Here is a 17,133-nt window from a genome sequence, read left to right on the forward strand (position 1 = left end):
CAATGAAATTGCTGTGTAAAGATGCAAGACGCAAGATGCAAGATGCAACAAGAAAATCTTTCCTATTTTCTGACTTAGGATAAAATATGATTTTCAGTAGTTCAATCAATCAAATCAGTATTTACTTGGTCTTCTTTTTTAAAAGCAAAAATTAATTTTTCTTATTCATAATAATGCACACTATTTAGAAACTTTAGCAATTCTGTTCATGAGAACTGTTTTGATCACCCTCACTTTCAGCCCAAACTTGCATCTTCCTTGTCTCAAGAACTGGCTTCCTTCTTAATAGTTTAAGGAAAATGAGAAGTTAAAAAAACCAGTGCTGATTAGAAGAAATTCTAGGAATTGGATTGATTATGTAAAGGTAAGTAAAGCTGGTTTTTTTTGAAATGAAAAGCGTTTAGAAAATAATAGTGATTATGTAGAAAAATAAATTAGGCGCATATAAATATTAAATCGAACACCTTTTTTTTAATTTGCTCATGACTAACCAGTCTTTCCTATGGCATGTATCACATATACGAATCAATTCCACTGAAATATACCATCATAACTAAATTAACTAAAACAACTTGGCAGGACAAAATGGTTTTCAAAGTACTCAATTATATGCAAAACTTATGATTCTGTGGTTTAGTAAAATAAATATTTTTTAACAGTGATAGACACAATCGTATTTAAAACATTTATAAATTTGTTGGCTCTATCTAAAAATTTAGTGAATTATATTTCATAACGCATGAATGTATATCTTTCCCAGGCAGCTTTTAAAATATAATGATATATAAAAAAATATCTGGGCTGAAAAAAGTGATCTGTTTTACACAAAGTGAATCCCTTTTCAATAACAGCTTTAAGAATAAATAATCTATACTGTTTGCAATGTTAAATAATATTGAAATTACATTATGGGTCTAATTTTATTCATAAAATATAATAACTGGTATACTTACCAGAAGTCATGCTTGCTTAATAATAATATAGAAGCATAGAATTATCACCATTATGCATTTTAATACTTCTAAAATAAAATACTAATTACGAGTAAAAATTACATTTAAGGAGAGTATTTGAAAATAATTTCGTAAGTTATAGTGTGTAGCGATTACTTTAAATAAAATGAAGGAAGAAATATATTTATTAAATAATTATATGTAGTTAAGGTGACAAAATAAAAGTGCTCTAATGCTCGGTCTTAATCGAGTTTTAATTTTCAAAACTACAAGCTAAAAAAGCAACATAAACTTCATTGTCATCCAAAGTACAAATTGTTCATCTTTTCATTGAAGAGGTCTGGATAAGGAAATGTTTTTAGGGTACAGGAATACAAATATATTCTGTACCTGTTATCATTGTACTTTTTTTAATAGAAATTTCAAAATCATCATCATTGTCGTCGTCGTCATCATCATCATCGTCATTATCATCCTCAACATCAATATCATCATCATCGTCATTCTCATCATCGTTGTCGTCATCATCATCATTGTCATTCTCATCATCGTCGTCATCATCATCATCGTCTTCATTATCATCATCGTCATCATCATCATCATCATCATTATCATTATCATCATCATCATCATCATCATCATCATCATCATCATCATCATCATCATCATCATTACCTGTTTTTGTAATGTAATAGCATTGTATCATTTATATAAATTTGATACAAAAATATATACAAAATCTAATTTTTTTTTCAAGTAAAAATTAATAGTATAAATTCATTTTTAATAACATAGAAAGTAATGGCAATTTATAATTCACTACAGTATAAGCTATATTTATTTATTATGACAAAAGTTATAAACTGATTACTAATTTTTTTTTTTTTAATGAAACCTTTTTTAGCAAAATATATTTTAAATTATATGATCAATATGAATTAATACAAAGCATTAGCGATGTATATTAATAATTAAAAAAATAACTATAACAAAGCAGATAAAATGGAAACTAGAAATTTAGTTATGAATGAAAGAAATGTAAAGCAAACAAAAACATGTGGATCAGTAATGAATTTGAAGAGGCACATACCAAATATAAATTTAATACATTGATTAAAATATTGTAGTATTTACACTTATAAATATTATACAGCAACTTTTTTTATACAACACTTACTGATGTAGCACTACCTAGTTCTCGATGAACACAAGTGTTTTGCTTTGGCATGGATATTTCAATAATTACTATGTTAAGACCTTGGTTTAAAGTATTTGTAACGGGAAGTGAATAGCACTGTACAGAAAATATGTTTATTGTGAGTGGAAGTGCAGAAGGAAATGTTTGATCATTTAAATTACTTCATGGAATCAAAGAGGATGTGGAATATAAATTTTATCTAACCAATAAGAATATTCTCTATAGTATATATATATATATATATATATATATATGTAGACTGTTGGTGAGTGTACTCATATATGTACTTTGAACTGTTCTAAACTTTAGTTTTTATCATTTAGAGCAGCTGACTATACGATTTTTAAATTTGAATCTTATGTCTATTTAAGTAATATTTATTGTTATTAGATATGTTGCATAGTTTGAAAATAAGTACTCTTCTCTATTTTTTTAAAAGTACATGTTTGTTCTATACAAATATTAGAGTGATATTATTAAATCTAGAGAACTGTGTTAGTTTATGTTGAGTGTTTTGAACCAGAAGTTCATTCATTTTGTTGTAAGTCTTTGATGCTGTTTCTGAATTAGTTTCCTTATGATAAATCAATTTTTATTGACTTAGCTGCTATTTCAGCTAGCAAATATGTTCTATTGTTTGGAATACTTCCTCAATTACGGGGATGGATATTAGATATTAATAAGAATGTGCAGTAAGAAAGTAGAGTTAAATCTTTTGTTTAGGGTAATTGATTTATTAAGAATGACATGATTAATGATAAAATAACTATGTGATTTTTTTTTGTAATTGTTTTTATTGAAATGAATGCATTATTCTTTTTGTTTATGAAGTGGTGTTTATGTATGGCAATAATTCATGTAATTTATTGTTATTGCTCTGATAATAATGAATTTTTTATCAAACTTAGGAATACCATCAAGTACTATTGGAGAGTTTGGGATCTAATCTATCTCTGGGAACCTGGGATTTAATCTACCTCATCTGTGTTCTTTGTACTGGTGTATCATATGTAGACAGTAGTCGATCCAATTTTTTAATTTATTTTGGAATATGAAAGAAATGTTTTGAGAAATTTCAGTACTGGAGTTAAATTCATCTACCTCTTCATTATGAACAAGTGCTACAGTAGTTAAGCCAGACTTCTTCATTACTTCACTTCATGTAAAAAATTTAAGTTGTACCCAGCCACTCAAGGAGCAACATCAATTGTTGATATTTGTATAGAGAAAATGAAAATCACATATAATTGCTCTACAGTTTAATTAAATGAAATAATATGTAGTAATCTTTAAAAGAATACCCAGCCAGCCCTGGCTGACTTCTGAATCTTGCCTTAGTCCTAAAAATGACTTTGAATATTGCCAGAATGATTGCATAGCCTACAAAAATGATGCAACACTCAAGTATATTCATTTTTAGGACACATTTTTTTATTGTCAATTTTTACATACATAAACTTTTATTTTTTAAAAACATGATAAAAATGAAGAATTTGAAAAACTTAAGGAATAAATTGAGTCTGGGATTCATTAATATACCAGAATTTTACATTGGAAAACAAACTGCTTGCTCATACACAGACATTTATTTAATGATAAAAATATTAATAGTAGTAATACGGAAAATCTTGTTATTTAAACAAACATATGTGCCTCTTCAATGTTATCCAGTTTTCATTACAAAACAAAGGGAAATAAACATGTAGTGTTAATTTTTTCATTTCTTAACCACAAAATACGAATCACAAAATAATTCACTCTATTACAAAGGTAAAAAAAATCAAGCAAACACATTTTAAAAATAAAAATTTACGTTCGTGTGAATATTAAAACTATATAAAATTTACTTGAAAAATATAAAATAATTAAAAAATGTAACTGAATTGTTGCTTATTGCACAAAGTGTAAATAATGCAACTCAAATAAGATAGAGCAGAAATTACCCTGATTGCATATCTCATTAATCAGACCAATGTAATTATTTATTATTGAAAAAAAACTCTTTCTTATATTATCCAATAAAATAACAGTATGATTACTTTAAACTTACAAAAAAAAATTTCTGCAAAAAAATATAATTAAAAACTAAATAACAAATCTTTCCATCTACAAATAATTTATATTTAAAAATTATGAAAACCGAAGAAAATTATTTTAACTTTTTCTATTATAAAATGTGATATTTAATGTTTTATACTTTAACAAGACGATCATCATTAAAAGTCAATTCAACATTTTTTGATATAAACAAAACTTTGAAAATATCATCCAGTTTCTTCATAAGCTATGATGGTAGGTTGCGGATATATCTCTTGTCTTAGAATGACATTAGTATAGTGGGTACCAGCAGTAATGAAACAGTTAAAAAAGGATGCAATGCACAATAAAAATATTAATTTGTTTTCTAGATTAATTCAGAATCAGTACTAACTACAGTAGTGTAGAGATATTTATTAAAAAGAGACAAGGCAACAACCGATCATCATCATAACTGATAAAAGAGCTGAATAGTAATTTCAATAGGATCTTCTTATAAAATCTACTGAAATGGATCATACAGTTTTTGCTTAATCTCCAATTAATCAATTATGATTGATTTTTACTCAATATTCATCTATAATGTAGAATATCTTTATTAACAACTGATGTGTAAAATACTTTTAAAAACAACTTTAAAAAAATGTTTTTAATATTATTATAGTATTGTTTTTTACTGACTTTAAACTGACTCTAAATTGATTAATAAACTTACAATGCAACTTATTACAAAAAATACATAAGACATTTACAAAAAAGTTATAACAGAATAGAAAATTATTGTTTTAATTAGAAAAGAATGTAAGAAAGAAAATTATTAGATAATTATATTTTTAAAGAAATTTATAACAAAAAACCTAAATAAATATTACACAATAAATTTCTTACTTTTTTGTTCAATTAGCCATTGTAGAACCTTTTCTTCCTTCCTTAGGTTGCCTAAGAACATGATTAAACAATAAGTACTTTTAAAATATAAAGAAGAAATAAACCTTTTTTATTTATTAAAATCCAGAACTCCAATTAAATATAAAAAATCTGTAAATTATTATAAATAAGTATAAGTCCTAGAAATATTTCATAGAAGCTAGAAAAACAATTCTTATAAAGAAAAAGAATATGTAACTTAATTATACATATTAAACGATATTTTTAATTGTACTACTATACATTTACAGATCCATAATACTGTCAAATGCTATTTCACCCATTATCTTTAAAAAGTGCTTTAAATAGCACAATATTCAAAGTATTGTTCTGATTGTAAAATTAATCATCGTCTAAAATTTTAATTATAGTCTTGGTGGCTCAGTCAATAGTCACTGTACTGATGTACAACCCAGCAAGGGTCTGGATTCTGAAAAGAACAAACTCAGCAGAACACCAATTCATTAGAAGGTATAAAAAATAAATAAATATGCAGTAAACTGTGCAATAAAGAATGACCAAGAAGATACGATCTTTGTAGCTAATTACTCTACAGAAAAACTTCATAATGCAGTAAGAAAAAAATTTTCAATTAGTCTTTGAAATAAAGTCAAAGAAGTAGATCTGTTTAAAACGATTCTTACATTAATCAAAGAAATCACCTGATCAAGATGAAATTTGAGACAAAAGAAAATGAAATCTCAAAAAATGGAAGAAATAGTCTTTAAAGGAAATAATACAAACTAAAAAGAAAATCAAAAGAAATTATTTATATATTAGCTCATAACAGAACTATTTTGATAACACCGTTAAAAATAATCTATACTTGTTTAAAATTTTAAATAAACAACTCCATTAAAATTTGTTATTATTTTTTTTAGAAGAGATATAGTCAATTAATCCCTTCTGAAATTATCATAAAATCTATAATTTTTTCAAATAGGTGCTGAAACACTTAAAAGCATGAACATTTAAATGTGAACTACATTAATTACAGGAAAGGAAAACTATTTTCAAAACAATTTTTAAAAAATTTAATAAACCACTCACTATGACTGTTACATTCCAGAAAAACATGGGTTAGTAAATGCTCATTAAAGTAATTGAACAAATCCTTCGTGTTATATTTTTTCTACAAAAAGAAAAATACGCAACCTTTTAGTACTATACTAGTTGATTTAATCACACATTAGAGAGATCTGTATAATACTACTAAAGAACTTAATAAAAAAATTTAGTATCAGAATTTTAAAAGGATATAACTCTTAAATTGGATTTTAATATTAGAATAAAAATAGGGTACAATTATGTGTTACAATAATATTTTCAGAATGGATAAAATTAGTTTATATGACAAACAAAACTGCTAAATTGTAAACTTAAAAGAGCAAAGCAATATAATCTAAATGAATAAATATTTTCATAATATGCATTGACAGTAGTATGAAAAGTTTTCCACTTAAATACAAATCTAAAAACTGAAAATATAAATCTAAGAAATCATGAATTCATGGTTGAATATACTCGTAATAATATTTGAATATTTTATTAATTGGTAATACAATTATTACATATAAAAATAAGTTATGTAATATTCTATTAAAAGTGCCACATACAACAAAATGAAATGCACATTTTGGGAATATCATAATAAATTTATTAATAAGCAAGTTCAGTAAATAAAACTTCATAATAACTACATATTTATTAATATTAGTTACACATATTTTATTCACTGTTCAAAATGTATTGGAAAAAAATTAAAATTAACTTGTCATAATTTTACCTTACAAATGAAATACTAACACCTATGAAAGGTTTTCTGATAAGAATGTAATATTCTGATAGATTGCATCTATCATTGCCTATTTTGTTCACATTTACCAAATAAAATATCCAATAAATCACTATTTTGAGACGTCATGATAGTTTTTACTGTACTAATTTATGCAGCCTTATTGAAATCAAAATAATCAAACCAAGACTAGAATAACATTTACTGGTAAGTAGTCAATTTTAAGAGAAATATGTTTATATAGATGACAATAGAATACAGGGAATTTTTTCACCAAATGGAAATTAAGTACTTAATATGTAGATTACCATAAATTTCAATTTATTTCTAAAAAAATCATACCAAGTATTCACTGTTGAAGATAAAAACCAATCATTTCTTATATCAGTTCTACTTATCAGTAAATATGTAGAATATATAATAGAAACATATTAAAAATTTATTTATTTATTGCACTTTTATACTGTATTATCAAATAGTATCATAGCTCAATCTGGCTATAATATCTAGCTATAGATATACCATAATATTTAAATTTAAATGAAAACTGCAGGCATATATAAATAATTTTGTAAATTATTACTTACAACAACGCAATAAACTAAGCGGTATTGAGGGCAAATGAAATTGTTAAAATTATTCAGCATGTTATATAAAAAATTATACAGATAATTTAAGTATGACTAATGGATGAAATTAAAATTCAAAATATAACTCAGCTTCAAGTAATACAAATTATTTAAAAAAAAAACATTATAAACTATTAAGATCTCAATCATTGTATCTGTTTGAAATGCTACACTACACCTACTGAAGAAAAGAAAGTTTTACTTTGAAGCAAATGAATTATCATTGTTAACACATAAGATTCAGATCCAGACTTAAACAACTTACATTGTAGACTGTAATTATTTTTTAAAATCCTTACTACATGGGAGTAAAAACCAAAATAAGGATTCAAATAAATAATTCTTTTATCCTGATTGATAAATATTATTATATTACACAGATCAAACTAGGAATAGGTAGACATATTACTCCATGGATAAAAAAAATAAGTGCACCAACATTTTCCAAGTTGGATCGAGAGAAATCATGGTAAAACCTTTATCAGAGCAGCATTGCAAAATACAATAATAATAAAATAAAGCATAGATATGATTAAAGTCTGTATTAATTATTTAAAATATAAACATGAAATAAATTCTTAATTTTCTATCAAATTATCAACCTGGCTGGATAAATTTTGCTAAAACCTGTGCTGGGTATTTGAATTTATTTAAGTCTGTAGTAACATATGAAAAATTGTGAATGTTTTACTAAATTAAAATTTTTTTGTTAACCTATTTAAAATATGGTAGGCAAGTAAAAAAATTATGATTTACTAGTAAATAAAAAAAATAAAAAAATGTTAATAATAGTTTTGTAAAGCAATTAAGTAATTTTTAATTTTTTTGCTGGAATATTTTTTTCTGTAAAACCTTATTTCTAAGAAAAAATAAACATGTAATGTCTAGCACCATTTTTAATCTGGAACATGAAGCTGGATGGATTTTTAAAAAAAATGTATACATATAATATAAATAGGTATAACATAAAATAGGTATAAAATATAAATAGGTATATATTTCGTCACATAAACAGAAGGAACATCCATGTAAAAAATTCAATTTATAACTTATTACTGATATTTTCCTCAAAAAATTTCGAATTAACTTTCAAAATGCGTGCGTGCGCACACACATACACACACACACACACATTCACACCCACACAGTCATGCATGCACACATAAATATCGAATTAGAGATAATAGTTTTTATTACTACAAATGATGTCAATAAATTCTTATATACATTATAAACAGAAGACTCCATAATATAAATTACGACTACTTCATTTTCTTGTGAAGTTACCTCTTGATTCTCATTAATCATTCATAATTAAATTAACTTCTTTTCTTCTCAACTAATGAAATGTAATCTTAAAATTATTGTTTTGTTTTGCAATGTAAATTTTTATAATCTCTTAATTCATTTCAATTTCAAAGTATCATTTAAATATATTCAAAATAACACTTAACTGTGCTGAAAAAGTTGTATTAGAAAACTGTTGTTTTAATTAAAAATCTTCAGCCAATTTAAAATAAAAATGATTAATTATTACATTTGATTTGATTGGTAAAGAAAGATAATATTCAAAATTTAATTATTTATGATGAGTAATAACAGCTTGCAATAAGAAGTGTTGATGATGTCAACAACAGTTTTCAAAGAAGGTAAGTAATGACCTTTTTTTTTATTGAAATTTTGTAAAGTACATAACTCCCATATAGACAATATCATCTTACGTCTTATGTTTTGACTTAATTCAAATATTAGAGACTTCATTTAAAAAAAATCTACTTTAAAGGAAGAATGAAAATGGAAGTAAAACATTTTTATAAATAAGATTGATAGACTATGGTCAGAGGTGAGAAAAAGTTTCATATGAAGGATTCATTGCATAGATAGTTGGTTGATATTTTTATTGACCTGATTAATTGCTCTTCAGTAGCATAGTCTCAATTCTTATTTTTCCAGATCTATTATCTACAGAATTTATCTACTTATGTAAAAATTTTCTAATGTTACACTATAAATAAATTTGTTCCTTTAATATTTCGAATGTCAACAATTTTGTACTAATCCTATTTAAACTAAAACAATATTTTTGTTTTAATTAAAATTGTTATTAAAATTATCAATTATTATTTTTTCAAAACGTTTTACAGATGACTTCATTTTATACTTCTTTTTACAAAATTTTTGAATGGTAATAAACCTGTGTTTGTGAAACATATTAACATATTACCTCAGAAAGAATGGAAACTTCTTTCACCTTTCTAATATGAAATCATATATTTTTAAACAAATTAATTTAGTTTGACAATAAGATTTTATTTTTCCCATTTTTTTTTTTTATTATCTTTCCCATTCATTACTTTCATTTATAAAATTTTTTAAATAAAACTAAAATTTCTTTTAAATAATATACTTAATATTAAACTGAAAAAACAAATAAATCTCTGATGTAATTTTTAAATCTGCTTATGAATCATGAGAAAATTTTATGATTTTTTTTAATGCTAATGAAGGGTGAAGTTACCAATAAAATTTAAAAAAAATCCAAAACCCTTATATAATGGCAACTATATCACTACATTGATCTTCATGATGAAGTGGTAATGTCTCAGGTTTGGGTGTCCCATATTTGAATCCTGACCAGGGATGGGATTTTTCATGTTATAATATTCCATATTCTCACATTCAAGCTTCTTGGCAAGCTTCTATGGTGAATTAATTCAACAAGCATCTCCCTCCACAGAAATATATAAATCCCATCACAATGGCAAAAGGTAAGACTTCCAGTATTATTCCATGTATAATACCAGTTGTACAAAAAAGAACATCAAGGTTTTTATTTGTGACAATAATATACATAAATGGAATAATCAGTTTGACATAACCAGATGTCTGCATAAAGGGAAGAGTATGGGATGACCAAGGATGTCAAAAGAAATTGTTAAATGTGTCATGGTGCCTTTCCTAAAAAAAAATCGGCACAGTTTGCCAATGATGACATTGTGGAATGTTTTAAGGAAATGTTCACATATGCATCTGTACCATTTACAACTGTTACAGGCTTTGAACCCTACTGATTATGTTGTGTGTGCCAAATTTGCAATTAAAATGTTGCAGCGTGAAGATCATACAAATGTTTTTGTTTAGTGATGAGTCAACATCAAATTTTAATGGAAAAGTTAAAACGCATTTCTGTTATGAGAGCCAAAAAATCCCTATGAATTCTTACAATGTGAAAAGGACTCCTCAAAATTAAATTTTTTCTGTGCCATATCCTGATGACATGTTTAACAAGGTATTCTTTTTCACTGAAGCATATATAACAGGAGTTTCTTGTTTGTATATGCTGGATACATGGCTCTTTTTTCAACGGCAAGATGGATCACAGGACTTTATTTGGTAACAAGATGATGAGCCTCTTCACTGGCATAATTGATGATAGAGTTTGTTTGCAATAGCCTCCAAGATCACTCGCTCTGACCCCCATGTGATTTTTCTCTTTTGGGTTTTATAAAAGATCTTGTGCATGTGTGTCCGCTACCTATTGATTTACCTCATTTGAGGGACAGGATTGAAATAGCTGTCACTTCCATTACTCCAGGCATGCTGGTTTAAATAGAGGATGAAATATCCTTTTGGTTAGATGTATGCCACATGACAAAAGGTGCTCAAATCTGAGAATTGTAGGAACTGTAAGGGTAACTCTTTCATTTTATTTATGATTCATTACTGTAATTCATAATTAAGAGGTATTAAGAAGCTATTTAAATATTGACTAGAATTATAATATTAATTAATATTATTTAAGAATATTTAATAATTAGGTATTTTAAAACTCCAGTATTTTTCGTTTGTAACACTATCCTGAACTTTTTTAAATGGCAAACAATCAGATTATTTATTAGTGCCAAAAAACCCATCAACAACATAATGTACTTTATATTTTATGAAAAGAAAATTATTACAACATTTTGTGGAAAAGCTGGAATAATATGAAAGTAGAAAAATCAATTTTTAAAATAAGAACATAATTAAGAATAATAATTACTGATGTTAACAGAGAATGCATTTATTATCTTGTTAAAAAATAAAATAATGTTTACATTTTACTGGATTTCAATGTTTATATTATTTAGATTGTAACAATTTCTTTTAATTATCTCAGGAATGGTTGGTTTGTAATTGGATATGGCTAATGAAATGCTATTGGAATTGAGTCTTGTGATAAACAGGAACATTTATAAATAAAAAAGGAAAAAATAATATTTTAAGAGATACTTCACCAATACGCATTAAATTTACACAAAATCCTGAAAATTTGTTCTTTGATATAAAAAAAAAAATAATTCAAATTAATATGTAAAACAAATTGTTAGAGATGTAGGATGTAGGGGGTATACTGAAATGAAACGACTAGCACTAGATAGGGAATCTTGGAGAGTTGCATCAAACCAGTCAAATGACTGAAGGCAAAAAAAAATGCAAATTATAAAAACCATGAAAATAGATTAGCCTGTTCATAAAATTATAATCTTAGAGTTCTGAGACTACTACTATCTGATAAAACATTCATTAATTAAGGATAAAAAAATTCTTCCCATCTAAATACATTAAAAAAAAAAAATTCATTTTTTTCTAATATAGTTATAATGTGAATTAAATTTTTTTTATTTTGTTGCTGAGGTAATTCACCCAGCTGAACACAAGCATTACATAATAACAAATTAAACACTTTTAAAGAATATCAAATTCAATAAACCACAAACTGTTGTACTTTTATACTCGACACCTTTTTCTTACATATAATGTAATTGCGGGAAATAACAAGTGGATATGCAGTTAAATATACTACAATAACATTAATCATTATCATTTAACTAATTATATTTAGAATGAAAACAGGGAAAAATAAATAAATGTATTCTACCTTCAATCTAATCATATGGTTTATATGAAATATATAACATTTCAAAGCTAAACAAATAATACTTAATGGAATGTGGTATAAAAAATATTTTTTAAGTACTTACCATCATACATGATAGGTACTCCAGTTTCATAATAAACAAGTGCAGGAAAACTGAATATTCCAATTTCTGAAGCAAGTTTTGAATCTTTTGACTTAACAAACTGAATACCATGATCATCAGTATCATCATCAATCGTTTCCAGTTCTTCTAATATTTCAGGGCATGATTCACATTTATCATCATCTGCAAAAGTAATTAGATAACAAAATTGCACTTATAAATTTAAAAAAAATTTTTTAACAGAATTAAAATTAAAAAGGATATAATATAACAGAGCAAAAATTAACAAATTCTTTTTATTTTCACTGGTATTATTTTTTAAACAGGAAAATGAATTGACTATTTATTTGAAGAAAGAGATAAGCCTCTGTGATGTGAGTGATAGCATCTCTGCCTTTCAAAAAAAAAAAAAAAAAATAAGCTGAATGAGCAGTTTTGATCAAAGCTAGCCAGCTGTAGAACTAAGCATATTGGTTTTAGGTTCAATTTCTGGTAAAGGTCCAGCATTTTTTCACCTATAATTTCATTCATATCATCTTCCTTGTTAAAATGTGTGTTGAATATGTCAAAAATCATAAAAATAAAATAAAACAAAATTAGAACAATTAAGTAGATTGTAAACCAAAAGCAATTCTCATTGATATGGAAGAGAATAATAAAATGTTGAGATGTGGATTTTTCTACTCAACTGATCAGTAGTTCTATTTTGTGGGTCAATATAGTCAACAGGGTTCTACAAATGTTATGATAATTAGTACAAATTTACTTACTGTTATGATAAGTACTGCAATTCTATAGTTGTGTAACTAGTGATAACTTTATTTTTATAAAATCTTAAAAATAAAAATACTTTTTTGATGTTGAACTTAGACTGATATTAAAATTTGCATAAAGGATTTGCACATATTAGCCAATACATAATAAATTAATGTGGTAGTAAAGGGCAATAAGTTAGTGTGATATTTATTTACTATTTTAACTATGTTAATAATTCTGGGTAAAGATTATAACTTTTTTCATATAAATAGCTTTTTGATGTTATGAGATGCTTTATATGATTATGTAGCACACAAATGAAGATAAACTTGGGATTTAAGATTTAGGAAGAAAACAATTTACATGTAATTATTAAATAGGCAATGAGAATTTGGTATTGTATGACAATTATTGGGTATATCTAACTCTCCAACTGGCTAGCAGTAATAGAACTCATGTGGGCGAGTAAAAACAGAGAGAGCTGGAGATTACTGGTCAGGATATCTTTTAAATATACATGTAAGTTTGGTGTGCAAATAGTATTGTAAATCAAAAAATTGTACTGTATTGTTATAAAGTGCTATAACCATAATATTTGTAGCTGACCTGACTTGAATCACAAGTCATTCCAATAATTATATAAACACATTCAAGAATAACAAGCATTCCATGTTAGGCTTACCAACTACAGTATGTCTGAGAATACTAAATGGTAGATCAAGAGGAAAGAAGAAACATTAATGGAGGTGAAAACGCTAACAAAATTATTAAGGCAAATACCTACTGAGACATGTGTATCAATGGTATCGTGACTGAAGCTAAGCTTACAGCAACTTTGACATGTATTCAGTGATTGAAATAGTCTCTAATAAAGCTTTACAGCTTTAATGAAGATGATTCAGTGGAGACAGAAATGTAACATGATAATTGCCTTCCTGTAAGGGCACGTAGTAGTGTATGCTCTCCAAATATGGAACATGGAACTGTTATATAATGTCTACGTGTTCTTCGTAGTACTGTATAAAAATAACCTTTGAAATCAGAATATTAATTAGTGTCATTTGGGAGGTTCTCAGCCTGATACAAAGATGGAACAAGTATAACCAAACGACTATGATATTCATCAAGTATGTTATCTTAGATGAAGTACTGCAAAGTTTCAGACAGCTGGATTTAGTTTCAATTAAACTAACATTTATGAAGTGACTGTGATGATCGAGCGTCATATTTTTGAAAACTGAGTAAACAAAACAAGTATAGGCATTTTCTGAAAAATGGATAAACTTGAAGTTCAAGAAATTACGAACTACTTTGTTTTAAAAGGTTTAACCCAGATGGACATACTAAAACAGTTAGATTCCACCATTGTGGAATTTAACTGAGAGAATCTAACAAATCTGTGGAATCTAACTTAGAGAATCTAACTGTGGAATCTAACAAAGAGAAAGGACTCTTTCTCTTTGTTTTTGATGACAAAAAGTGAACCAAATTCCAAATTAATTACCAATTCACAATATCATTGTGAATTGGTAATTAAATTACCACAACTGTGTATGATACTGCAGTACAATAATTCAGATCCAATAAATGGTACAACTAATTTTAATTGCATTTTAATGTCCTTACTATAATCATATCTGGTTTGAGGAGTTCAATTAATACACTGCTTATGTCGGTGCGAGATTAAAAGCAATATTTCGGTATAAAAGCCAAAATATAAGTTCTTTTTGCAAACTAAACTGTAATTGGGTAATTCCAGAAAAGGTTCATTTCAAATAAGAACTGAATGTGATTAATAAGTTTTACTTCATTTGCTACATTTCATCAGTTTCTTCATAATTGTAATTTCATTTGTTTGCATTTTAAGGAATATTTGAGGAGAATATCGAACTGAAGAGAATGGTTGACCTTGACTACCCATAGGTTAGAATTGCTTATATTACTAAAAAAGTGCACACCTTATATTTTTCAACAACATTTTACCAATTTCTAGATCAAAAATATAAAATAAAATTAAGATATATAAAATGTACTTGAGTTAGGCTATGCAATATTAATTACTATGAACTAATAAATAAAATTGAAAGAAAAATGTCTATTTTTCAATTTATGTTTCATAAAAAAAGAAGTTTTGAGTAGAAGATTGAACATACTGAGAACTTAGTATGCACTCTTGAAATAACACTAAGCATACTGAGTTTCAAATTTGGTGGAATATTGTAACATGCAATACAACTCTCTTTTTAGCCTATAAATATTTTAGTTATTTTTAGTAAATAATAAACATTCATATATAAGCATAAAACTGATATTTAGCTCATAAATATTATAAAATTATTAACTCCATTATAAGTTAACCTTACAGGAAGCTAAATATATAAATTTATAAGTTGGAACGTGGTGAACAAATGCACTTAAGAAAAAAAGGAAAATGAGATGTCATAGAGAGTCTCTGTGTCTTCAACTGAAGATAAGATTCAAAATAGGAACTCATGATCTGGTGTTGATATTATTTGAGGTCCCAGTTGGGATCTCATGGCCAGTTAAAAGTGCTTGAAAAATTGGTGGCATTCAAGTTGTTAAATTTGATAAAAGGAACACATAACTAACAAATTTCTACCTTCAGGAAATATTAGAATCAAAGTAAACATTAATGATTTGTATAACTTTAAAATTATAACTGTTATTGTATATTCTAGATTCTAGTAATGGTCATGATTTTCTTTCATTTCTATAAAACTCAATAGCATCATGATGAAATGCAACACACCAAAAACGGTTAAAAAACACAAATGACTTACTTTCAAGTAATATCAAAATAGTTCTTCCAAAGGCCTTTAAGAACTAATTATAAACACTTTCTTTAATAGAATTTCTAGTGGACTGTTGTTAATGGCACCAATTTGTAAGTGTTGGTAATGACTTAGATAAGTAATCAAACAATGTGTTCAGTCCATATTGTGTTTGTTAATTTTATAAGTTATAATTGCAAACAAATTTAGCATGTTTATGAATTTAATATTCTGTTTTGAGATTTTGGTTTTTAGGTGTTACTGTCAAATTTTTGTTGAGTGTATATATTATGGGGTACTTGTGCATGTGCATGTGCACATGCACATGTGTGTGGTCTCATTATATAAGATGAAAAACAAAGTGGATTGAGAAAAATTGATATTCCTAAAAATTGTCAGTAAAACTTTATTGTCAGAGGTATGATATATGCTGCAGAAGACCCTATGTAAAAGCAATCTATCAAAAACAATATGCTCTGAGCTCAAGACAGAAATATTTAAAGTAGAATTACAGTAATTTTTCTGAAACTAGAATGATCACACAACACAGGCTTATTAACTTAAATAAAACATTTCTTATATTAATAGTTTATGACAGTTCTGTTATCTGTGGTTCGTGGTTAGATATGATTCACATCATTATACTTCCTTGAATGTTCTCTTTGAGATCTTGTCAGGTAGGTATAAATTGAAACTTAATGGAATCTTACCAGCAGAGTCTTATGAGCAAGTGTTTTTGTAAATTTTTCTGAATTTGCTGAATGTATTTTTCCTTGTATGAAGAAAAGGAAGTATTGTAATCAGGAAAAATCTTGGTTTTCAGATTTCAGTGGAAATATCCATTTTGACCATCCCTGAATCCATTTTGACTAGTTTCAGCGTGAAGTTTGTAAGAACATATGTATGTATCTCGCATAAATAAAAAATGATTAGCCACAAAATGTTGAAATTTTGGGTTTAGAACTGTTGTAACATCTAGTTGTGTACCTTCCCTTTTGATTCCAATTGACTTGACTAAAAAT

The 17,133-nt window shown here is 26.3% G+C and overlaps 1 protein-coding gene across 10 annotated transcripts in view; it reads right to left on the bottom strand.

Annotated features, from left to right (window-relative positions):
* Positions 1–17,133, bottom strand: part of hlk (hulk) — a 309,501-nt gene that overhangs the window by 102,991 nt on the left and 189,377 nt on the right. For all 10 annotated transcript variants that reach the window (XM_075356311.1, XM_075356337.1, XM_075356327.1 and 7 more), the window contains one exon: positions 12,564–12,746. In XM_075356311.1, coding sequence (XP_075212426.1) covers positions 12,564–12,746 — 183 coding nt within the window. The remainder of the gene's footprint in view (positions 1–12,563; positions 12,747–17,133) is intronic.

This window comes from Lycorma delicatula, chromosome 1 (assembly GCF_047948215.1).
Source record: "Lycorma delicatula isolate Av1 chromosome 1, ASM4794821v1, whole genome shotgun sequence".
Lineage (NCBI taxonomy): Eukaryota > Metazoa > Arthropoda > Insecta > Hemiptera > Fulgoridae > Lycorma > Lycorma delicatula.